The sequence below is a fragment of the Polypterus senegalus genome, chromosome 3 (genome assembly GCF_016835505.1).
Source record: "Polypterus senegalus isolate Bchr_013 chromosome 3, ASM1683550v1, whole genome shotgun sequence".
Taxonomy (NCBI): domain Eukaryota; kingdom Metazoa; phylum Chordata; class Cladistia; order Polypteriformes; family Polypteridae; genus Polypterus; species Polypterus senegalus.
In genome coordinates this window covers 19,798,015-19,824,389 of record NC_053156.1, presented here as the reverse complement: position 1 = coordinate 19,824,389, position 26,375 = coordinate 19,798,015, and the positions used below count along the sequence as shown (strand labels likewise).

At 39.4% G+C, this 26,375-nt stretch overlaps 1 protein-coding gene across 3 annotated transcripts in view; it reads right to left on the bottom strand.

Annotated features, from left to right (window-relative positions):
• The window catches only part of espl1 (extra spindle pole bodies like 1, separase), a 95,680-nt gene that overhangs the window by 9,466 nt on the left and 59,839 nt on the right, over nt 1-26,375 (bottom strand). For all 3 annotated transcript variants that reach the window (XM_039746739.1, XM_039746738.1, XM_039746740.1), the window contains exons 19-27: nt 25,696-25,981; nt 15,331-15,544; nt 14,984-15,183; nt 14,765-14,892; nt 7,715-7,837; nt 7,469-7,618; nt 2,742-2,912; nt 2,562-2,666; nt 2,358-2,473 (exon numbers count right to left, since the gene is read on the bottom strand). In XM_039746739.1, the coding sequence (XP_039602673.1) occupies nt 2,358-2,473; nt 2,562-2,666; nt 2,742-2,912; nt 7,469-7,618; nt 7,715-7,837; nt 14,765-14,892; nt 14,984-15,183; nt 15,331-15,544; nt 25,696-25,981 (1,493 nt within the window). The remainder of the gene's footprint in view (nt 1-2,357; nt 2,474-2,561; nt 2,667-2,741; nt 2,913-7,468; nt 7,619-7,714; nt 7,838-14,764; nt 14,893-14,983; nt 15,184-15,330; nt 15,545-25,695; nt 25,982-26,375) is intronic.

The following is a 26,375-nucleotide window of genomic DNA, read 5'->3' as shown; positions in this document are numbered from 1 at the left end:
AAAAAAAAAAAACACATACCTACATACACATGCATATACACACGGTTAATTTAGACTAAGTCCATTACATAAACTCCAAATGAAAATCCATTTTAATTCTAGATTCTAATGCAACAAAAAATAGGACAAGCATCTAGGGGGATGAATACTTTCACAAGGCTCTGTAAGATCTCTATTATCCAAACTGGAAAAAGGATAGGTCTGTGTGAATAAATGGATTCTGTCATTTACCTCTTGCGGGTTTTCACCTAATACATTGAGAGTGACGGTTTGTGTGCCTTAATGCAGAGTGACACTTCTGAAACAGCATGCAATTTAATGTACAATTAAAGGCTAAAGCCAGAAATCCTTCAGCTGTATTTAAAACTGCTGAAAAAAATGTAAAAAAATATCCAAAAGACATTCTGACTATTATAAAGTAAGCACCGGGAACCAGTCGGTTAAAAATGCTGTTATGTTTCCTCTGTCTTTTGTGTTTTCATACACAGGGACTATAAAAAGTATTCCCCTCCTCGGAAATTTTCACATTTATTAGTCAAACAACATTGAATCTCAGTGAATTTAATTTGGCACCAATCAATAGAAAAAAAACTAATGTCAAAGTGAAAACACATTCACAAATATAAAGCACAAAATAACTGATCACATAATCATGGACCCCCTTTAATAAGACACCCCTAAATCAATTAGTCAATAAGCCAATTGGAGGTCACTTGTCTGGTGTTACCATTGATTATAGTCTAAATGCACCTGTATGAGAAAGGGCCAGCTTGTGACAAGTCCCTATGGTGGGCTAACCTACACAACAAAGACAAAAGAAAACTTCAAGCACCTCAATGAAAAGCACAAGTCAGGGGGTAGAGACAAGAAAATATCCAAGTCACTGAACTTCCATTTAAATAGTCATTAAGAAATGGGAGTAATGCACAGCTGTAAATCTGCTAGAGCAGACCACCACAAAAACTGAAGACTAGTGAGGGAGGCCACCAAGAGACCTTAGAGAACTCTCAAGGAGTTATAAGCCACAGTAGATGAGATTGAAGAGACAGGCAGACAAAAACTGCACTCAGGTGTACACACATGACATCTATGGTCTGATGGAACAAAAGTTGGGCTTCATGGCCATCAGACTAAACTCTACCTGAAAGAGCTTGAGAAGAATGGCCAAAAAAGGCAGTGCTCAGATGTGCCAAGCTGAGAGGGAGAGACCTGAACACACAGACTCAAGCCTGTCATGGCTGCCATCTGTACTCAGTACTTTTATACTTTGATCAATTTAGACCACATTGCATAGACTGGTTTTCATTTAAACATTAAAGTTTTCTGTTGATTAGTGTCAAAAAAGCAAATTTAATCCATTGTGAATACGAAAACTTCCAAGTTGGTAAATACTTTAAATAGACACTGCATTTATTATTTAAACGAAGTATTAACTTATCGTATGTCCTATGCCAGTGTTTCTAAACCACTCAGGTGGTTGGGGAGTGAGGGCTGCTAATGGTAGTGGGTCGCAGCATAATAAAAGCAAAATATCAGGGTCTGAACTTTAGAAAGCCACCAACTCATTTAACCTTCTGAGGAATAAACAGTAAATTGCCTGGAGTTAGTGACTGTGAAAATAACAATATAAAGCAAATAAACAGGAAACATTACGATGACCTCCGTCTATCCATTTTCTAACCTGCTTATCCATTTCAGAGTCACATGGAGGCAGAGTCTGTCTCGCCAGCATAGATCACAAGATGGGAGATCAGCCCAGGATGAAGCAAGAAAACTAAAGTGGGCAGCTGGGAAGTGTGCCAGTTCTACATAGGCAGTGTGCCAAGGCCCAGGATTTGAATTCAGGACTCTGAAGTTGTGAGGCAGTAGCGCTAATCACTGTGCCATGCAAAATAAAATTTGCTAGGATAGTATTTAAGATAACTGAAAGAGAGTTCATCAGCATTTCCATTAACATTTATTTAGCTAACATTTTAATCTAGGCAACTCATACTTTAAAAATCAACGTTAGCATATGTGTTTCTTGATTTCTATGGTGTGAATGCTGGTGAATTGGTTCAGTAACTGTCATAAAGCAAAAGTGCTAATTCTATAAATTTGGTATGAATTCACAATAGTAGCATTTATTCTAGTGGAAATGAGTATTATAAATTAATGGTAAAAATAAACAGTGCCTAATAAGCAATACGAATATGGTATTTGAAAATGTATAGCCAAAATGCACAAGAATCACATTTTTGCAGAGTATTAGGGATTTAATAAAAATAAAAAAAATTTAAAAAACCACTCTAATGACAAATATTAATTTTTATTACACTGTAAAATTGTAACTTAAAAATTTCAAAAGAAAAACACACCTGGTAAACATGTCTCTGAACCGCTCCTCTGTGCCTGGAAGATTAGCTTGGGGATTGAGAACATAGAATCCACTTGTAGAATCAACACCTTTGACCAGAACTGACTGGGAGCAGTGCTGAAACAACACATGACAAGTTGCATAAACCAAGACCAGGTCATTGAGACAGCATCCAGCTACTGTACACATCAAACCCCATTCTTACCTTCTTCATAGCCACATAGCTCATGAGAAAATGCCATGAAGGTAAACGAGATACTGAACAGCTACGAAGACTGGGAATGTTCTCCCATGACAGCTTCTGAAGGTGCTGAAAATAAATAGAGGACAGCTTTAATCATCCATTCTCTTCTCAGAGTATCAAAGCTGTGACTTAACATATTACCTTATCCAGAATGAGCACAAGGTGACACTTGGACTGCACTCTCTTGTTGGTTAGCTCATCCGCAGCTGCCTGTAGGAGGGCATGGGCTTCAGCAGGTTGCTTTGGACAAAGCCCAGCAGCAAGGGACTGTTTCTCTTTTGGACTGAGCAGCTGCCATCTTGGCAGGATGGCCTGGATGGGGCAGAAAATAAGCTGGCTTTACGGACCTTCATCTCCAATATGGTGTGACATATATTTTGATAAACTGTGTACTTAGAAAAAGCATGTAGAAACTTTTCTGTTTCAGACCAGGATGTCAGGGGGTGTGCTTCCTGAAAGCATCATGATGCTAAGAACATCATAAGATCGATCATTTAAGAGTGTTTCTCAAACACCATCATAGTGCTAAGAAAATCATAAAACCCCATCATAAGATCGTTCTTTAATGTGTTTCGCGAACCCCAATCTAACTAAAGTAGCACGTTAAATCCGTTGTAACTTACGTGCTTGACGACCTAATCATTATTTGCTACATTCTTCTCAAGCAAAATTCTTCTTGCACAGACCACAGGAATGGGCAGTGATTGCCACACATGAATACATTAAATTCAAACTATGAAAGTTCTCTGAACATTTGGAATACTAAGATTATAATACAGATTAAAATTTTCATGGGACGAATTACAATAAAGCATTTTTTAGCTAATTTGTGGTGTTAATTTAAATCATTTAGATTGTTAATATTTTTATTTTCTTTAAACGTTTTGAACAGTCAGTGGTCAAAGGTTGCAGTTCAGCTCTCTTAACCAACTGCAACACAGAAAATGTCAGTGTAAAAGTAATGTGGACAAGCAGGCTGAAAGTAAAACAAAAAAGGGACAGGAACTGGGATTGATGTGTTTGTATAGAGAGAGTACAGCTACAATAAAAGAAAGCCAACCCAGAATAGCATCCACTGAATTTTAAAATGTCAGGTCTGACATTGTGGTCAGCAACACAGGAGCGCCGCAGGGGACTGTATTTTCTCCGGTCCTGTTCAGCCTATATACATCGGACTTCTAATACAACTCGAAGTCCTGCCACGTGTAAACGTTCACTGACGACACTGCTATCGAGGGCTGCATCAGTAGTGGACAGGAGGAGGAGTATAGGAACCTAATCAAGGACTTTGTTAAATGGTGCGACTCAAACCACCTGCAACTGAACACCAGTAAAGCAAAGAGCTGGTGGTAGAATTTAGGAGGATCAAGCCCCTCATGGACCCCCTGATCAGTGGTGACTGTGCGCAGAGGGTGCAGACCTATAAATACCTGGGAGTGCAGCTGGACGATAAATTGGACTGGACTGCCAATACTGATGCTCTGTGCAAGAGAGGACAGAGCTGACTATACTTCCTTGGAAAGCTAGCATCTTTCAACATCTGCAATAAGATGCTGCAGATGTTCTATCAGACGGGTGTGGCGAGCGCCCTCTTCTATGCAGTGGTGATCTAGGGAGGCAGCATAAAGAAGAGGGACACCTCACGCCTGGACAAACTGGTGAGGAAGGCAGGCTCTATTGTAGGCACAGAGCTGGACAGTTTGACATCCATGGCAGAGCGACGGGCGCTGAGCAGACTCCTGTCAGTCATGGAGAATCCACTGCATCCACTGAACAGGATCATCTCCAGACAGAGGAGCAGCTTCAGCAACAGACTGCTGTCACCGTCCTGCTCCACTGACAGACTGAGGAGACCCCACACTATGCGACTCTTCAATTCCACCCGGGGGGGTAAATGTTAACATTATACAAAGTTATTGTCTGCTTTTACATGCATTTTTATTACTCTTTAATTTAATACTGTTCTTTATCAGTATGCTGCTGCTGGAGTATGTGAATTTCCCCTTGGGATTAATAAAGTCTCTATCTGTCTATCTATTGACCTCCAGCTTACAAACCCAGTACTTACAAATTATTATAATAAAACCAGGGGGCAGTGGCTGATACACATTCATACATCCAACCTCTTTGCACTTTATTAAACCTACCGATTAAGGTTTTTGCATTGAACCTACAGGTGACACTGCAGTGTCACTAAGGGTTTTTACAGATACTGCAGTAAAGTAGCCTGGGAGTGCCTGCAATGTATTCATCACAATTAATTCAACATTGTTGAAAGGGAAGAAATGGAGAGCTTGTTGGTGGATGGCCGAAGAACAAGACAACACAGCACACACACATCAGCAAACTCACAGCATGGTGGAACGCAGGGTATAGACTTGGTTACTGAATGGAAAATGTCCTGCTGCTGTATTCATATCATATGATTTTTTTTTTGCATTGCATTATATAGTTATTCCATAAATAATTAGGAAATAAACTCTCTGTGCACTGTGTGAAGGAATATGGAGATAGTTAATACATAACGAAATTTATTTACTTCCATTGAGGATGCATGAATACAAATTTGAACCAGGATGTCCAAGTGGTAACTATGTGTGAAAGAGAGGACAATAGGTTGTGAGGAACAAGCGTATTGTCTTCATTGTATTATTTCTTTCCATCCATACATCCAGATTCTTAACTTGCTATTGAACGACATGGTCAAGGGAAAGCTGGAGCTCATCCCAGCAAACATTGGGCGTAAGGCAGGAACACCACCTGGACAGGGTGCCACTCTCACCAATATACAAACGGATTAGGGCTCATTTATGAACATCAATTCACCCAACCCACATGTCTTTGGAGTGTGCAAAAAAAAAAACCCTCGGATGGGGAGAACATGCAAACTCTATGCAAGGACCATCTGCGTCTCCTTGTATCATTGTACTGCTTATTCGCGTTATTGGAAAGGATACTGCATGCCTTAGTTAACGAAGACACAGCTGCTATCTAAAAGAATGGGCTTTTTGACTTTTTTTTAAAAATAGAAGTGTGATTTTCTTTCATGGCATGTTAGTCATTTTTCTGTTCTGTTTCAGAAACTGTGTGTATTTCGTTTTGTGCTTATTTATACACTTTTTCCTAGTACATTATTAAATTATGTTATGGTTACACACAATTTTTTATTCATTCCACAGAGGGTTAAAGCATCATCTCATAATGAAAGGATAGCCAATCTGCTGCGACTTGTGATGCTTTGTTGTAGGTGACTTGAGAGGCAGGGTTAACAAAGTAGAACTTTATGTTCACTCAAAGTGGCAGCTTGAGGAAGGTTTTAGGAAATGTATGAAAGTGGCCTCCAATAGGTATGTGTATCAAAGAATTGATTGTTAATTGCAAAAATATAACATTTTAAGGAAACAGAACCATTATGTTTGTCTGTTCTTTTCCGAGAATACCAGATCAGAACCAGTATAAACTGACCTCTACATACACAATACAGATATTGAAAGACAGAAAAAGTTTAATTGAGGCTAGGGGACTGCAGTAAAGTGCTGAACACACATTTTCTAAGGCATGTATGGATGGAGGCAGATGTAAGCGAAGAAGAGGCATGCCTGAATATGATTGGTCAAAGGACATGAGACACGAACCAAATGAGTCAGCCCTGCACTATGACATCCCATAGAACTAAAAGGTACACCAAGGAAAATCCACTAGAATAAATTCAGGCTAAGAGAGAAACTCAGTTTCTGTTCATTCCTTCCCGAGACCATGCCAAGTCAGAGACCAATCAGCTTACTAATACAGGGAGATTTACTCAAAAGAGGCCCCAAATATTCTGTTGTAACTCCCGTTAGAATGAAGCAATCAAGAGAAAAAAACGCTATAAAACTTGATGTATGTGTAATCGATTGCATTATGCAATGCTGGAAGTGGTTTCCGTTTTCTGCCAGACACATTTTGACATTGTTCCTGAACGTTATCGGCAAGTATCTCCAGTTTGGGGGGGGGATTGGGGGACCGCAGCAATTTCACGTTTGATGTTTTCCTTCAAATCTTCCACAGTGCGAGGCGTGTTCTGATAGACTTTTCCTCTGAGCATACCCCGAAGGAAGAAGTCTGATGGTGTCAGATCTGGCAACCGTGGAGGCCAAAGCCCCTTTGAAATTACCCTGTTGCCAAAGGAGGAATTGATTTCTGCCATGCTCCTTGCCAATGTGTGACACATTGTTCCATCTTGCTGGGAGAAACCTTCTGTTAACTCACGATCATCCAGTTGATTCTCACATCGCTCAAACGAATTGGTGACCCAATAGGTCTGCACCATAAAGACGTGGTGCTCAATACTGTACACTACCATCCTGATGAGAAGTCGAATGACCTCCTACCTCATCGCTCCGACGCAGAGGACTCCCGGCTTGTTCGAAGCTCCATATACTGAGGAGCACATTGCAAGGTTGTTTGATTCAGATTTCTTAGTCGTAGCAAGAGTTATTACAGAATATTTGGGGCCTCTTTCGAGTAAATATCCCTGTACAAAGAGCCATCTGGTTATCTGGGTATACTGGTTGCCTAGATTCAATTATCCAGTTCATATCTGGTATAAATTGTCGTAATCATTACTCTGTTCCTCTTTAACACATTAGGAATCTTAAGTCATCTATAAAGCAAGAATAAAAGTGCAAACCTTCTCTCTCTTCCTTGTTTTGGTTTGTAGCAGGTTAATTATAAATATTAGGGCTACAGTGTGGACTTGGGACACTATGCTTATGTACATTTATTAAGAGAGTCTAGAATTGAGAATAAGGTGACTCTTCCAAGATAAATCAGTCTCTCAGAGACATCAAATACTTCACTAATCTACTAAGAAGTCGGGATCTTACCTCAAGCAGTTCAAGGGAAATGTTCAGTCCCAAACTGTTCAACTGTTTCTGCAGACTGACAGCCTGCTTTGAAACTTTGGCCTCCTTACATCCTGGCTGGAGCAAGATTTTCCAACATCCCAGAATGCACTCCATGTTTTTTAGAAGTGCCTAATGAGGAACAAAAAACATAACAGACATATAATCATGTCACAGAGTCACCTGTCTGGAAATGTCTAGTTCCCATTCCGTAAATTCTACCTTTACCTTCATTCTTTCCTCCTGTTCCCAGCGGCCTTCCCACCATTCTGCCTTGTCTGTGACATTGCTGATCTCCTTCTGATGTTTCTGGATGGCATCAAACTCTTGTAGTACTGAACTTACAGATATCTGTAGAAATAATCATCATTGTCACTCCATTAGGTTCATTTATCATCACTTTGCATTACAGTATTGGTGTAATGGCAGGTACAGCCATCATAATCACTAAAATGGACTTGAATTCTGAATTGTACAGGTACAGTGCCATGCAAAAGTACAGACAGCCCTGTCAATAAACATTTTATTGATAATTGAAGTAAAATATAATATACCATTTCAACAACAAACAAACAAAAACAGAAGCATTTTTCTGAAAATTGGATCTGATGAACTGAAAAATTACAAATGCGGCATTTGCAAAGTTCGGGTGCCTCACTTAGTCATTACTAACACACTCTTTGGCAAAAATCACAGCTTGCAAATGTTTTTGTAGCTAGCTAGGAGTCTCTGAAATCTTGTTTTGGAATTTTTTCCCCCTATTCGTCCTTGCAGATCAATTCAGGCTGTGAGATTTTTATGTTGTCTTGCATGCAATGCACATTTTAAGATCTACATAACCCACAGACTCTGAAAGATGTTCAAATCTAGATGGTGAGGGCCATTTCAAAACCTTTACCTTGACTCTCTTGAAGTACTTTATTACAGATTAATAGTCTGTTTTGGATTGTTGTCTTGTGGTAGAAGCCATCAAATTTTCAGCTTCATTATCCACACTGACAGTCTGACATTCTCTTTGAAGATTTATTGAGATTTAGTGGAACCCATTCTAACCAGTACTCACACAATGTTTCCTGTGATACTGATATCTGCCACACAACCCCAAAGCATCATTAGATACAACCCATTTCTTAATAACTGCCAAACTTATTTTCTTTAAATGCTTCTCCTTTTCATCTCCAAACAAGCCTTTCATGGTTGTGACTAAAGAGTTGGATGTTAATGTCATCTATCCACAGCACTTGGTTCCAAAATGGCTGTCTTATGCAGATGTTGAGACTGCACTTAAGGTTTCAACCTGGCAGCTCTTCCATGATCATAAAGTTGCACAGCGCACCACCACTCTGTTCTCATCAGGTCCCTAGCATTTTTGCTTTGCATCTCTGCGGTTCTGTCAGTTTTCTTGGTCTTCCAGTCCTTGTCTTTAACTCCACAGATCCACCTTATCTGCCATTTCATAATGACATTTTATACTGTAGAAATTCCCAGATGGAAGCGCTTTGTCCTTTTATGGCATTTTCCAGCTTTGGTGACATCAATTAATTTCATTTTCAGATATCCTCAGTTAGTTGCTTAGAAGAGCCCAAGATTGTTGAGTATTGCACAATGTTTGAGGAGTTAAAGCATTTAATAGGCACTGGAAAGGTCATCAGCTGACAATTCCTATTGGCAAATCTTGACCAACCTAAGCACCTAGCGAACAAACTTGATGACCAGACTAATGAGCTAACAAGTTCTGGAAAAACTTATAACTAAAAGGTTACCTAAACAATTGCAAATTTTGCATTTTAATATACTTTTTCATTTAGTTGAATAAATAGGAACTATACATTAACATTTTCATTAAAAAATGAGTTTTCATTTTTGGCTGTTGAAGTTCTATTTACATTTTCACTTCAAATGTCAACAAAACATGTAATTGGGCCAGTGGTGTCCAAAGGTTGGCAGAGAACTGTATGTCACATTCAGTCATTCCTATTTAGGGTTGCAAGTGGCCAGAGGCTATCCAAAAAGAATCAGGCGTCAAATTAATGCCAGGATCTCACACACATTCGTACAGCATAAACTTTAAAATCAACCTAAAGAGCACATCTTTGGGCCTATTACATGAAAACTGTCATGGATACGGGGTGCCCTTCAGCTGGCATATTCCTCTTGAACCCGGGGCATCCATATTCACAAACTAAGGATGGACTAGTGAACTAACGGTGAAGCCCAGCAAAGGTTGGTGTAAAATAGCGCTCTTATTAAAACAATCCAAACAGTGTTCAAGGCAAATTAAAGTGTGGTGCATCAATAAATAACCCCTAAAAACAGGAATATACATCAAGGTTAAAATCCAATCTAAGCAAACATGAAAAACAGTTTATAACATTCAGGATCAAACTTCATTAAAAGTTGCATCCCTGTGCGCCCATCCAGTTTTACACCACTGCTGCTCACCTTAGCAGGTCTGCTCAGCAGCAAAGGCCAACCAGCAAGCACAGTCAACCTTTTGACTGGTATGAGTCCCACTGCCATTCTTCAGCATCCATGGGCAGCTCATAAGCCTGGCTTCCTTCTCCTACTGCTATCATATGGGGTCCATGGGACCTCTAGGAGCAAATGGTTACACCTGCTCCACTTTGATTGTCAGCAGGGAGCGACCCCAACCACTGGGTGTCACAACTTCACAAGGGGCCTCTTCTTGACCACCATGCCTCCTCAGTATCCCACCAGCTCCTCAGTGATCCTGAGTATTTCTCATATATTTTCAAGACTCCAACATTCTCTTGATCTTCCCTGATACCTCAAGTTTTCTCTTGTTGTTTTCTAAGAGCAAACATGGCCACAAAGCTCTCCTTTTGCACTAAGAAGAGCAATGATCCAGTTTTTATGAGTGAAGACAAAATCCGTGTTGGCTCATCAGAAATGCGGTATGAAATTGTTCAAGGTTGTTGTTGGTAGTAGATGTGTCCCACTTCCTCATATTTAATACTTGTCAGACCATTTTTCAGCTTTCAATCCAATCATAAACACATAGAAATTGTGGTAAAATAAAACTGTCCCCAAATTAGCAGGGAGCCCTCCATGAATTTTGCCTCCTGGTATGCCTTCAGCCCATTAAAAGGAGAACACTGGTCGCTGCCTTTAGTGCAAACACAGAGCAGGGTGGGTGTGCTTACTTTTAGGAAATAACCAGGGAAACGGACAGATCAAGGTTGAAGCTTCACTACAGTGACCACAGGCACAACATGTTTCCACATATGCTTGTAAAAAAGCCAAAAGGCCAAACTCAACAAAATTATCACAAAACTGCAGGGATTTTACCCTCGTTTATAAATGTGTGCTAATTTAAAACAAACTTGTGTAAACTAGTTTGAGTTAATAAAAGCAAGTCCTGTGATGGACTGATGTACAGTCTGGCGTTAGTTCCCGACCCTAAAGAGGATTAAGCAAGCCAGAAAATGGAATGTTAATAAAAAAATATATTACAGTGCATCTAACAATTTACAGAACAGTAGTTAATCCCATTAGCAGCTGCAGCCACTGACAAGCTGGGGCCATGCACCTATTACAGACTGGAATCCAGTCTGGAGGGAAGAGTGCCACACATATCTACACACAAGACATTTTTAAGAAGTCTATTTGCAAAACAGATGGTTTTGACTGCCAATGAAAACCAGAAAGTTCTGCAGGAAAAAAATCCATATCTTGCAAACAATACACAAAAAGTACCTGGCCTTGAAATTGAGCCAGAATTCACGGCTACAGAGCAAACACCATGTCACAAAAAAAAAAAATAGTTACTTTAACAATTTATGAGAATCGTTTATAAATAATTTATAAGGCTGACCATTAACTTGAGCACACCATGTGGAAAAGTATTCAAATAGATGTTCTATTTTGTGCATTCCAGCAAGAGAGATTATTAATAACCATGTGTCCTATCTTCTTCTTTTGGCTGCTCTCATTAGGGGTCGCCACAGCAGATCATCTTTTTCCATATCTTTCTGTACTCTGCATCTTTTTATGTCACACCCATCACTTGCATGTCTTCTCTCACCACTTCCATAAACCTCTTAGGCCGTCCTCATTTCCTCTTTCCTGGCAGCTCTATGCATGTGTCACATAAGAGACACAAAAAGAAATCTTTCTATAAAAATTTGAATTGAACTTTTCTTATAAAATATGGATTTGGAAAGGAGTATAAGTAACAAGCTGGTGAAGTTTTCAGATGATGTCAAGCTTGGTGGAGATGCAGGTAATTGAGAATCTGTCAAATCATGACAGAGGGACTTGGACAGCAGACAGGCTTGGGCAAATTTGTAGCAGATGAAATTGAATGTCAGCAAATGTAAAATAACACGTGCATGAAGTAAAAATGTTAGGATGGAATAAACAATGGAGAGAGGTGGGAGTTAAACCACACACCACAACGCCCTCTGAGTTTTCCCTGCTAGATAGAGGGAACCTACTTGCAGGGCTAGATACAGATTAATGTCATACCCAGGACAAAGCAATTGCATGTTAAAGGTCTTGGTCAAAGGCCCAATGGAGTAGGGTCACTTCCATTGTTGACAAGATTCAAGTCAGCAACCTTCCAATTGCAGGCGCAGATCCCTAACCTCAGAGCCACCACTCCTGGGAAATTTTAAAATGAAAGTATGCCTTATGAGAAGGGTTAAGGAGGTGTAGTGGACTCAACACCATCAACTTCTAGACAGAATCCAGAAATCATTAAGAAGGCTGTCAGAGTGTGAGGTTATGTAGCACCTTGATATATGCAGTACAAGTCACAAGAGGTTCTGCTCAAGCTTTATAACACACTGGTGAGGTCTCATCTGGAGTTGTGTGTGCAGTTTTGGTCTCCAGGCTACAAAAAGGACATAACAGCCAAAGAAAAGGTCCAGAGAAGAGCAGCTGGGCTTATTCAGGGCTACAGGAGATGAGTTGTGAGGAAAGATGAAAAGAGCTGAGCCTTTACAGTTTAAACAAAAGAAGATTAATAGGAGACACGTAAAAAATGTTTTAAATTATGAAAATATTGTAATTAGTGCAGTGAATTGAGGACGTTATTTTAAAGTGGATACTGTTGCCTTCTTAGCATTACATTTTCTTCTCAAAAAACATGTGAAAAGAGTTGCATTTTTTTGGTTTGAAAAAAAAAAAAAGACATTTATTAAATCTCGTCTTTCTACTGTAAAACATGTAAAACACTAAAGGTCAGAAGTGTAGAAACTATAATAATGATACAAATAATAATAATGATGAATAAAAGTAACATGAACAGCACACTGCACATGTGTGATTGACATGAGTGTCACTTGTAGATTCCCAGAATCATTTTTGGTTTCACTGTTTTCAATTTCACTGCCTGACGCTTATGCAAGATGTGCCTATACCATTGCCCGAGTGACAGTTGTTGTCACTTTTACAGCCCAAGTAAATTTCGAGTCTTAGGCAAGACGTGTCTATACATTTGCCCATGTGACACTCGGGACTAACGCTTTTAGCACAGTTTTTACAGGCCGAGTGATGCCCGGGTCTAACACTAAGGGGGTTAAGAACATAGGGAAAGACTTTAAAAGTTATTAGGGATAACTTTCACACACACATTAGTAAATTTTTCTTCTCACAGAGAACCACAGACAAAGTAGTGTGGTAGACAAGAGGACTTTAGGGACTTTCAAAACTCGACTTGATATTATGTTATTTTAGAAGAATTAAGTGGATAGGAAAGGCAAGCTTTGGTGGGTTGAATGGCCTGTTCTCATCCAGATTATTCTAATGTTTTGTGGAGCATTATAGATTAGTAGAATTTTTTTTTTTTTTTTAAATAAACAATGTCCCCATTCTTCTGACAAACCAAAAAGCCTATGAATGAAGTTTATGTCATCTAGTACATCTTGTGTCCAGTCTTTCAAGTTGACACAAGCAATTATCTTCTTATATAATACGCTACCGTGGCTGTTCGTTTGTCTGTCCAGGATTTAAAATCAACTGAAGATCGCAAACTGTTTTAACTATTGACCTGAAATTTGGTACACATCTACTAAATGACGTCTACTATCCGCTTTCAGGGTGATGATTGACCTCCAAGGTTATTCCTCTTTTTATTTTATTTTATTGTAGAATCAACTCTTGGCAGCGGGGCGGCCATGTGGCACATGCGTACAGTCGCCGTTCTCATTCCTACCACCTTCGCTGTCACTTCCCCTACCTCTTCATATCTTAAATCATTCTTGAGGCTGATTGAAGGCTTAAGAGCCAGCTTAAGTAAAAAAAGAAAGGAAAAGGTACTAAGTAATTGCAACACAAACATGGACTTAATCAGTTTTAACGTGAAAAGATGCAGACGAAATAAGAGAAGAAGCGGGTCGCTAGGGTGGAGAAAAGAAGAACTGCTCAGGAAACAGCAAGTGCATCAACCTCAGACCAAACGAATGCTAAACTTACAGAGAAAGAGGATGAAAATTAGGAATGCATAAATCAAGTGTATTCACTGCACGTTATCGTGCAGTGCGTCGTTACTGGTTTTACAATAACCCATATACAATAATAAATGTTAATTTCTAATTATTTTAAGAAACAGTATTTATTTGTTGCTTTAGTTATATCATAACATCTTGTCATTAGAAATCAAGGGATACTAAAGTCTATAGGAGAACAACATAAAACAAGACATGGGTACTTCTCCATTGAACTTTTTTTTTTTTTTTACAAAACACAGGGGTGTTGTACTCTGATTAAGATCAAAGAGCTTCACTTCTCTTAGTTGTTGGAAACAGTTGTTTGGACAACAAATCTATTCATTCTGAAATGCACTGGTAAAGTTTAGTTTCCATTCAAACATTAAATTACATGCTCAAAGAAATCTCAAGAATCTAACAAGTACACTTTAAACACAAACCAGAAAGTAGTTCTGGTGAAAAACTACCAAATCATGGAGTTTAAGCAGAGACCCAGATTCGTGGGAAGGTAAACATGTGCAACCTGGAGGAATCACTGGAAGTGTGCTATTACAATATAATTAAAATGGACAGAATTTTCTCTCCTTTGAATATTTGTCTCAGATTCATATACAATGTGCTCTAAAACAGCAGGAATTGTAAATTTACTTAAGAAGGGAATTCCTCGAGTGTGGACTTCCTACAATTCAAAATGTCTAAAATGATTTTCTCCTTTCTACCAAACCTATTCAAAATGTAAAGTTTGGTTTGGTTCAGAGTGTGATGGGAAATCTCTTAAAACACATGCAGGCACATCCAGGGCATACATAAGCCAATAGAAACTCACCTGTGCTTGGGCTGTTGGGATGCGCACACTAAGTGGTGCACAGCCTCTCTGCAGTCTGGTCAGCAGCAAGGTGTCCTGAGTAACTCTAGGATGTACACCAACCACTGACAACATGCACACAGTGAGCCCTGCATGGAAAGAAGAAGAAAAATTAATGAGCATCAGGCCATCAGCAACACAGCACTTCTTCACCTCAGCAACCTTTTACATGCTGCCAACCTTCAGGGATGAGCTTCAGCTGCTCCCTAAAGAGCCCAGTGTGTGCTTCTGGGAAGCTTTCTGGGTCGGCACAGGGGAAGACAAACATTTTTTCTAGCTTGGTCAGGTACTGCAGGCTGTAGTCAGTCTCCGAGATTTGCAGGTCACGCATTTGGTCAGATAGATCAGCAGCCGAGGAAGAAGATGACTTGTTTAATTTCCTTCACAGAGCAGAAGTGGACAAAGGCCTGGTTAGTCACAGAACCATCAAAAAGCAGACACCGATAAAAATAAAAAAAAACCTCCCAAGCAATTTTTCTCTGTAGTTTCCTTATATTAATTCAGCAGACAGAAATTGTTCGTTTTACCTTAGCTTGCTGTACAAGTTGTTCATCATCTGGTGTCGAAGGGTGACACATAACGACTCTGCGTGAAGAAATGCTGTGGTGTACGGGTCTCCATCACCATAGGAAAGTGCGAGCAGGCTGCACAAATGAGCATAAAGGGCACTAGGTGGGCAGTGGTGTATAGCTACAAATGCTTGCCTAAGGAGAGACATTGTCGACTCCACGTCTAGATTATCTGGAAAGGAAGGAGGAAAAAAGTTTTGTCAGTAGAAGTTTATGAGCAGCTGGAGAAGTGTAAATTATACCAACTGCATCAAATGTAAAATCAGTGGCAAACACTAAGAAACTGAAAACACAGTGAGGCAAGTTCTGTTTTTGCTTCCCTTGAAAAGGCATATACTGAAATTCTTGGCCCTTTGTTTTTACTGAATTTTATCAATTTGAAAGTGCAGCAGTTTTGAAATTACAGTAATTTTGTTCCATTGCTATTACATGCCTCTTAGAAATGTGCTTTGACGCCATATTTCATAATTACAATTACAATAATCCCTCGCTAAATCGCTCTTCGACTTTCGCGGCTTCACTCTATCGCGGATTTTATATGTTAGCATATCTAAATATATAACACAGATTTTTCGCTGCTTCGCAGGTTTCTGCAGACAATGGGTCTTTTTACTTCTGGTACATGCTTTCTCAGTTGGTTTGCCCAGTTGATGTCATACAAAGGACGCTATTGGCAGATGGCTGAGAAGCTACATAATCATAGCATGCAGTTAAGTTCCTGTATACTGATTGGCTCAGCGATGGAGCGCCGAATTCGATTGCGCTGCGGTAACCAGGAAGTCCCGTCTCACTCACTCACTGTTCTTTTGTGCATAGTCAAGCCCTTTGTTATGGCTCCAAAACGATCTATTCCTGCTACTGCTTCAGGGGCCGTGCCCAAGCGCCAACGGAAGATGCTAACGATTGCCAAAAAGGTAAATGTTTTAGATATGTTGAAGGAAGGGAACAGCTACACCGCTGTAGGATGCCATTATGGCATCAATGAGTCCACGATTCTTTTTATTTAAAAAGGAGGAAAATATAAGATCTACGGCCGCAGTGTCCTTTAACCAAGGCACAAAACGAATTGTAAGTGGACGTAATAAGGTGGTAGTCCGGATGGAATCTGCTTTAGGGATTTGGATTGAAGATTGCTGGAAGAAGAACAACAGCGGTGCTACACAGTCGCTTGAAGAGGCTCCTTTAGAAGAGATGTAACGCTCTCCTTTGTTGTGCAGTAAAATGAAACTCATCGTTATCGGACAAGTCATTGTGTCATTGTTGGTGAGTAACCATAATTAATTTTCTACGTACAGTACTTATTATATGTACATATGTTTAGTGTCACTGTATACACATTTTACTGTACACAATTTTTCTTGCATTGTATGTATTTATTGCTGGTGACCTGTCTATCATAACGGCTGTAACATATGTGATATTGGAGACGTTCGATATCTTTAAAATAATATTTAGGTTTAACTGTATAAAAACTGTGTTTACATATATAATTTCAACGAATCTTACCTAATATCTAAGAGAATACAAAGGGTTTATGCTGTATAACCGTGCAGGAAATGTTTATAAGAGCGTGGGAAAGTTTATAAGGGTTTAAAATATATAAAAATAACCATATGAACATATGGTTTTTACTTCGTGGATTTTCACCTTTCGTGGGGTGTTCTGGAACGCAACCCATCGAGGAGGGATCACTGTAACTTAAAACAAAAAGCCCAAACTCCCAAAAATCATCTCTGGGAGTGAAGTGATTAATAACAACTGCACATTTTTTTCACTATTTGCAATTGCTAAGGTACAATATATTAATTTTTTTCTAAAATGAACAAAACATACCTTTCAGCCAACAGTCCATTTAGCCCTTCATACCTCACTGCATCCTTTTGTGTTTGTTTTTAAATATTGAACAGTCAAATTCTGTAAGGTGAATCTTTTTAATAAAGCCACCTATTCAATCATCTGCAGCTCTCCAATGTGTCAAGATGTCATTAATAGTTGTGTGAAATATACCCTGAGCCTTCTATCATATCTGTGTTCTTAATAATGAGCACATTCTCTTCATAGTTTTAAACACTTCTTGTATATCAGCCAACAATCTGTGTTTGCCTAGCTTGACAATATTATAATTCTGCTCTCTTCCAGTCCTGGAATCAATCTAGTATGACTTTTCAGGTCTTTCCTTGGCATAATTGCGATGCCCTCCAGAATGTTTGGAACAAAGACATGTTTTTCCTTGATTTCCCCTTTCTGCTCCACAGTTTAATCACGCCTGAATAGTTCAATTTGTAAACTTTAAAGTGCACATTGCGAACATTCATTTGAGGAGATGTGCACACATTTCAGTCACACCATGTAGAAATGACATTCTTGTAATATGGAGATCAAAATTGCACAGACAATTTAAAATGGCTGTGTCGCTCAAGCTACAAACAGCTATAGAAAGTTTTGAAAGTGGTGTATGGTGAAGCCCACTATGAAAAAGTCAAGTGTCTCTAAGTGGCATGAGGTTCAAGGAAGGCTATGAAGCTGTGACTGACAATGCCAGAAATGGATCATTCATCATGACAACATCCCAAGCCATGATGAACTCAGTGTCCACAACTTCCTGGCTAAGAAAACAATTACCAAATTGGATCATCCACTACCACCTGACTTGTGAATAGCCCCTTGTGATTTCTGGCTCTTCCTAAAAGTAAAAACTGCTATGAAAAGATGAAAATGTTCAGACATTTTTGAAATTTAGGAACTTAACAGTGTTCCAGAGACAAATTTCTAAGAATGTTTCCAGCAAAGGGAACGTCATCTAAGTAAATGCATAGCTGCAGAAGATTACTTCAAAAGGTGACAGTAGCCACTAGAGCTCAGATACACACACATTTTTTTCTACTGGTTCCTTCTTGGAGTTAAATTGTCATACCTTGTACAGTGCCCTTCACTAACACCGGCACACTTAGCAAATAAAGGCAAAATAGGCAGTAAAAAAAAAAATGTTTATCCTTTTTACCTTTCGTTCAAAATATGAACACAAATTTAACCTTTAGTTGATGCAAAATAACTCAAAAGGAAAAATAGTGTTTCCTAATATACAGAACGAGTAACGGCACACTGCATGATAATACGGTGAATACACATGACTTGAGCATTCTTAGTTTTCATCCTCTTTCTCTGTATGTTTAGCATTCATTTGCTCAGAGGTTGATGTGCTTGCTGCTTCCTGAGCAGCTCTTCTTTTCTGCACCCTAGCGGCCAGCTTCTTCTCTTCTTCCATTGGCATCTTTTTGCGTTAAAACTGATTAAGTCTGTGTTTGTGTTGCAATCACTTACTACGTTTTCCTCAATTTTTCACTCAAGCTGGCACTTAAGTCTTCAATCTGCCTTAAGAATGACTTAAAATATGAAGAGGTAGGGGAAGTGATGGCAAAGGTGGTAGGGAAAGAGAACAGCGCCCGTACGCATGCACCACATGGCCACCCTGCTGGCCGCTGCCAAGTGTTGATTCTACATTAAAATAAAAATTAAAAGAGTAAGAAAATTTGTCACCCTGAAAGCAGATAGTAGAGGTCATGCAGTATGTGTGTACCAAATGTCAGGTCAACAGGTCAAACGGTTTGCGAGCTACAGGTGATTTAAAATCTTGGACAGATAAACGGACAGCTACGGTAGCGTATTATACAGGGTGGCCCATGAAAAAGTAGCCCGTCTTCCTGTCAGAGGGGCGCGCCGATTGACTACCCTCATCACGAAAGCTGTGTAGACGTAGTGCAAACGTGTGAGTACGAGCTGAGCAACGTATTCCATTCCACAAAGAATCATTTTCAGCACTTTCTGTAAAGAGCGAGTAAAGATTTTTGCATTTCAAGTTCTTTCTTTATGGAAGTGTGCCTTTTTTCGCCAGGGAGGTGGGCTACTTTTTCGTGGGCCACCCTGTATAAGAAAATGTATGACACGATAACTTGGACACCTAGAAAGTTATAGAATTCAAATCTAACCAAAAGTAAATTCCCATTAATATTGAAGTTTAAAGTTCATCTGTGAGAGAAGGACCACTTAAGCAGTCAGTCATGCCTTTCTGTTTCAATGATGTATAAATGAGGTGACACCTAGGCTACTTTCCCTTAGTCACCCTTCACAACACAAACAACAAAGTACAAAGTAATGTGCGACAAAAGGATGTTAAGCTGCACAAATCAGGAAATGGCTCTCAGAAAATAGCTAAACTGCTGAAAAGGTTCTACTGTCAGGGTAGGGCATTAAGCAACAGGAGATGTTAAGAACTGGCCAAGAAAAGACATCCGTCTATAATGACCTCAACAACAGTGAGTAGGATGGTTCAAGTGGCCAAAGAAAACCCAAGGATTACATCTGGAAAGAATGCAGAAATTAATTGGGCCTTGGGATCAGAAAGTTTCCAAAACTATGATTAGACACCATCTACGCTGCAATAGGTTGTTTGGGAGGGTGGCCAGAAAACAACTCAAATGCCAAAAGATTTCCAGATGTTACTGCAACTTTCAAATGGTATCAAATGAAATGGTCAGATCAGGAAAAAAAAATTAAAGCTATTCAGAGGCGAGTCTGGAATAGATTTATGAAGAAAAGTACCTCATCCCCACTGTGAAGTATGGTGGTGGACCTGTTATGTCATGGGGATGTTTTTCTGCCCAAGACCCTGGAAAACTTGTAAGGGAACATGGTATCAGGGATTCCATCTAGTATCGTCAGAAATTAAATAAAAACCTGACTGCCCGGGCAAAAAATCTTAAAAACGGGCCGTGGTAGAATGCCTAGAGGGGGCTGGGCCATCTCATGGCCTGGAACATATGCAGATTTAAAATTTTTCTCCAGCCATCTGGAGTTTTTTTTGTTTCTTCTGTCCTCCCTGGCCATCGGACCTTACTTTAATTCTACGTTAATTAGTGTTGTCTTATTTTTAATTCTTACTTTGTCTTTTTTTTCTCATTCTTCATCATGTAAAGCACTTTGAGCTACATTATTTGTATGAAAATGTGCTATAGAAATAAAGGGTGTCGTTGTTGTTGTTGGTCGGATCTTCAGACAGAACAGTTCAAAATCAATACAAAAATTGTTCAGTAACCAACCAAAATAAAGGTTTTGCCATGGCCATCCAAATTACCAGACCTAAGCCCCAATTTAAATCTTGTGGGATTTGTGGTGAAGATGAGAGCCCACAAGTGTGGACCTCAAAATCTGAAGGATCTGTAGAGAATTCTGTAATTCTCTAATAAATAAAGCAGGACCAATAACTGTGGCACACAATTTATAAAACTTACAAGAATTTGTTTCCCCGTTCTGTTAGTTTACTTCAATCAAATGTTAGATTTTTTTTGTTATTATTTTGAATAAAGGATTAAGAGGATAAATGTAGAATTTTTCATTTTGTTTTTATTTACCAAGGGTGCCAGTATTAGTGGAGGGCATAGTAATATTCCAAGTGAGACCTCAATTATATAGTTTTAGCCCTATTGTGTGCACCAGTATGTTATATGACACAACACCATACTAACTTACTAATTCCAGTCTTTTCTTGAGAACAAAAATGATACCCAGTTCCTTGTGCTGAACTGCATCTTTTAGCTCCAGGCTTAGATTGTTTGCTGCTGGATTTATAAATTACAAGTCGTTCAGACCAGCAATGCTATTAAATCAAATACAATGCACTCAAGTGGAAGAAATCAGAACATTTAATCTTAAATAATCCTTTAAATATATGGGGGAGCTCTCAGGATCTTTGGCTGCCATATTTTAAGTTAACTTGAATATTTTTACTACCAAGGGCAAAAAACAAATTCATTTGGCACATATCCATCCATAACTGCATCGTGTCTGTGACATTTCCTAGGGTGTCTGCTTACTGTAGTGCTTGTCAATCCACTTAACTAAATCCAATTTAACCAAATTGCTTGAGGGGAGCAACTAATTAAATAAAACATTTTCAAACTGACTTAATCCAATTTCACTGATGCAACAGGTCGGCGCCTAGACTGGCAGGCTTTTGGCGCAAGAATCCAGTCCCTCACAGGGTCCGCTAACACTGAGCCAGTTTAGAATTGCTCATTAACCTAACAAGCACGACCCTGGAATGTGGGAGGGAAAACAGGAGTTGCTAGATTAAACCATATGCAGAAACTGGAAAACAACTTTCATTTAAAAAAAAAAAAAAATGTGACAATCACATTATGATCTCCTGCAGGGGTCTCCAACACGTCGCTCACAATCTACCGGCAGCTCGCAACCCCTTACCAAGTAGCTCGCCAAAGGGTTAATGAATCCTACATAAATTGAAAACTTGATTAGGCAAATTAAGGGTGGGTAATCTTTCCAAAAAAATCACATCACAATCCTTTTAACACAAAATCACAATCCACAATCTGAATTGCAATCTCTCTTTTCAATGAAGACCTAAGTAACACTATTTTAAATATCAGGCAAAGTTGAATTCAATTGTTCGCTCGTTCGCTAGCTAAGCACCGTTAAGGAACACGCCCCCTTAAGCTGGCGAGTGAGTGAGGAGAGCTAGGCCCGCTGCGTGGTTCTCGGATTTACGCAAATAAATCGGTACTGCAACCAAACTATGATACAAAGCAAAATGAGAAGTCGCAAAAATCAACCAAAATGTTCAAGCAAATTATAGAAAAAAAAAAAAAGATCTAAATCCGCGAATTAGTTCTCTCGTTTAAAGTGGACAGATGTACAGACATTGGATTTTAAATATTATACATTAATAAACCTTCAAAATAATGTGCAGTTAAAGTCTCAACAGCATTCTCAGCATTTCTGGAGCTTAGTAGAGCCACATAACTAAGAATCTTCACCATGCGGCTCTGAAAAGGTCTGCTTTGTTTGGGTCTCCATACCTCTGCGAGTCTAACATGAATGTCATGAAATCAAAGTTCAGAACAAGACTGACAGATGAACACTGAAATGACTCCACAAGAGCGAACCTGAGTGGCTCCACTCCACCATACACTGGCCTCTCTTGTTGACTCCATGCAGTGCCAGTCATCTGACTAACTAAAACACACGTCACACAAGCAACTGGACATGTGAATACTCTTGTAATACAGACATACAAAATGCACTTGCAGGTGAACTAAATATTTTTTTGTGATATTTTAATGCAAAATGTGAGTTGTGGACACCCAACATTTTGTAAACGTTCAGGCAAACCAAGCTGATTCAGTTTGTTTAGGTTGAAATAAGCTATGAGAATAAACGTTAGACAACATGAGTAGCTCTCAGCCATTTTCATTTTGTAAAAGTAGCTCTCAGGAGAAAAATGGTTGGAGACCCCTGATCTACTGATTGCTCTGGATTCTGACCTTTCACTACATAAATAAAAGGTTTCACGCATCAAGTCTCAAGCTAGTTCAGCTTTCATGTGTAGACTGATCTAAGAATCACTTGTTAGTGTTTTTGTTCTTTAAGACCAAGAACCAGAATGAGGCTAATGACATGGTTTCAGGCTTTAAAGAGATTGTTATTCTTATGAGAATTATTACATACTAGCCATGTGCGCCCAACTACGTTGCGCGTGTTAAAGTTGTCTGTGAAGGGCTCCCTGTTTAAACACGGCTGCCAGTCGTGAACTGGGCCCTTCGTTGCACAGCATTATGATTTTTTATAAGGGAAACAAAATTACAAAAGAAAACCCTTGGACATTGATTCGATAGGAACGGCCTACTCAGAATCACTGTGCGAATCGTAATTATGTGGTGGTGTGGGAGCATTTCTGCTTCTGTCCATTCATAGTCCGTCTCGTTTTCACGACCCTATCATTTCCTCTCACGATGTCTTCTCAACCTTTCTCCAATCTCGCAGGTTGCTTTGCGGCAATCCAAAGAGTAAGGCAATATACACGGAGCAATGGTTATAAAAGGGGGACACATAGGTATCCGGGCTCTTTAAAGCATAAAGAGAGATCACTTCACTGACATGTGAGCAAGCCACTGTACAACAGTGAGACGCGCAGCACTCGCCAGCTACAACGTAACAATAATAATATCCGGAACGTGCTGTTACGTTGTCATTCATTTTACCCACTGTCTTTCTTTCATTCATATGTTACGTAGTCACGTACCTTTTATCTTCGGCAATCTCATTCTCTAACCAGGCCTCAGGAGCTAACCAGCGTAACACTGTCCATCACCCCTTTCGTTATTCCGGATCATTGTTGACATCCGTGAGTAACAACAATGTACTAAACTGAAAGGTGGTCTACGCATGTGTGGAACTCGTGGACAAACAAAGATCAAGATCTAAATGAAGATCTCTTTAGTTAATTTAAAGCACAACAATTTGTTTAGTTTGAATGTCTGTGTTTTGAGGTGTGACTGGAGTACTACAGTCTTCAGTAGTATAAGCCTGGAGGAGATTCTTAATGCAATGCCTATGTTTTAGCTGTCTCTCTACTGCCATCTAGTGCTTCTTCTAATTCATTTGCGGACAAACAAAGATCAAGATCCAAATGAAGATTATATATAGAGATACATTATTTTCACTTGTACTTTAAAACTTTTGTAAAAACAATACTTGTCCTTTATTTCCGGCCCCAGGCGTGGTTAAATCTCTTTTGCACAGGACGTATAACACTGCTCGCGTTGTGAAGGTGTGGGGGGAGACTGAACGCCATCGTATCAGCTGCTGTCGAGCTGCATGTTCTGCTTGTCACGCAGCACATCGATCATTTAAAAGCCTGTACAGCAAATGTCCTTTTGCCACTTCGTGTCTCTGCCGCTCACGTTGTGAAGTGGGGAGGGGGGGTGGCCTTAACGCACGCTAAGGAGGCGTGGTCAGATCATCTACTGGCTTGCTGCAGCTGGCGAACTGCATGGTCTGCTTATTGCGCTGCGCGTCGATCATTTCAAAGCCTGTACAGCAGCTGTCCTTTTGTCACTTCACGTATCTCCCACTCGCTTTGTGTTTAGGATGGTATGGGGCTGAACGTATGCTACAGAGCAGCGGTCGGATCATCTGCTGGCTTGCTGCTGCTGGAGAGCTGCGAGTTCTGCTTGTCGCTTGTCATTGTTTTAAGAGCTGGGAGCACATGAAGTGTGTCTGCCAAAAGCATTAAAACAACTGCTAGGTTAGATGTCCATGAACTTGTTTAAAATGTCTCACTGCCTTGTCTTGCGGGATGTTAAACGGTCTCTCGCGGGACATCAAATTGTCTTCCAAGAAGATCACGTCTCATCTCCCTAGTCTCCCTCCAAAGATTTTAGTTTTTTTTTATAATAGATTATAAAAAAATTTAAAATTTGATGAACTCTAGCTGAATGCACGGTTTATTTATTTTTAACATGTCACTAAAACTAATCGGGAGCCTATGAGCCGCTCAGATTGTGTCAGAATGCGTCTCACGCTTGTGTGTAGCGACTTCACAACTTTCCCATGATTTTATACATATTTAAAATACCTGTCAGGAACTAGCAAGTCGGGCTAACTGCATACTGTATGCCTTTTAGAACGCAGATAATAAGGGGAAAAAAAATGTGACTCTTGTTTCAAACCATACAATCAGATTTTGTGCCACATATTTGCATTATACAGTATATATTTATGAGGAAGAAAAGTTAAACTTACAGTACATGTAATGATTCCTATTTTATCATCAAGGGCTATTTTGAAAAAAGGAGGGTGGCCTCTGAGAAATGGGGTTAAGTCTTCATATCTTAATCTTATCTTAATGTGTATAACTATGACATAGGAGAGCCAGAGTGGCTGCAGATTTTAATTCCTGCTACATTCTTAATCAGTGACAAATTTCTAATGTTAGTTGACTTCTTTATAATACTCAGAATTGCTTCTTTTTTCCTTAAATGGCAGCCAACCAACAATGACCTGTCGAGTGGAGCAACAGATGAGTCAGGGCCGACCAGTTTCTTAATTAGAAGCCAATTCTTGTTAACTGAAATGGTTTATTTAAATTCCATGGTTTGCATGGTTTGCTGCTGCTCTCATTCTGTCACACCAGATATTTCCAAAACTCTTGATTCTCTTTTCAAAGAGCACTGTCAAAATGTTTTGTGGACCCAAGGAGAACAACGTTACTGAGGCCTTTACTTTTCTGCATTGTTAGATATTGTGTGATTGACACAGGTAAGCGGATCGTGTGATGGCTTGTTTGTATCTTATTATTACTAGGGAAACAAAAAAAAACTCGGAACCCCTTAATTTAATTCTGTTAAAATTTAAGGCAAAGGAAGTTAATTTGTAGTAGTATTACTTAGTGATAGTGTTTTTATTGGCATACACCATATAAAATAATTTAAATTTTCATGAGAAGAATCATGGATAAACAGGACTTACCCACACTAGATGATGGCAGAGCAAGATGCAGCGAATGGAGGTTGAGGCCCTTCGGTTCACCTAGGCTCAGGGAGTCTATATCGCAGCCCAAGTCTCTCCTGAGAATCTCAGTGTCTCCTTCAGGGGTCACTCCATCTTGTCCATGCAGGGATGATTTTTTAACATTACGTCCAGCAGTGTCCAGCTTTGCTGCATCCTTTACTACACGCCTCCGTAGTTGTCTCTTTTGGGGTGGATTTGCTTTTTCCTCTACTTCTTCAGCATCACTGCTGTCACTAAAAACAATCTAGAAAAAAAACATTTTTTGGGGGTTGGTTTTTAGACATACGCTAGTACTAAAACCCAGAAATAAATGTGTTTTCTTGCCTGAAGAAGGGGCCGGAGTTGCCTCGAAAGCTTGCATATTGTAATCTTTTTAATTTGCCAATAAAATGTGTCATTTTGCTTTACTTCTCACTACATTTCTGGGTTTTATAATTTCCCATGGTAATTTAATCCCACTCAAGGAATATCAGGAAACAAGTTCAAAGTATAGCTGATAAGCCACTTGGACCTTTCTGTGACTGGGTGTGCTGAAAACATTCAAGTACAAACCTGATTTTGAATCATTGCGGTCAAACTCTGTTATTTTATACTGTCCCAAACTTCAAATATCAGACATTTCAGAACTTCACTGTGCA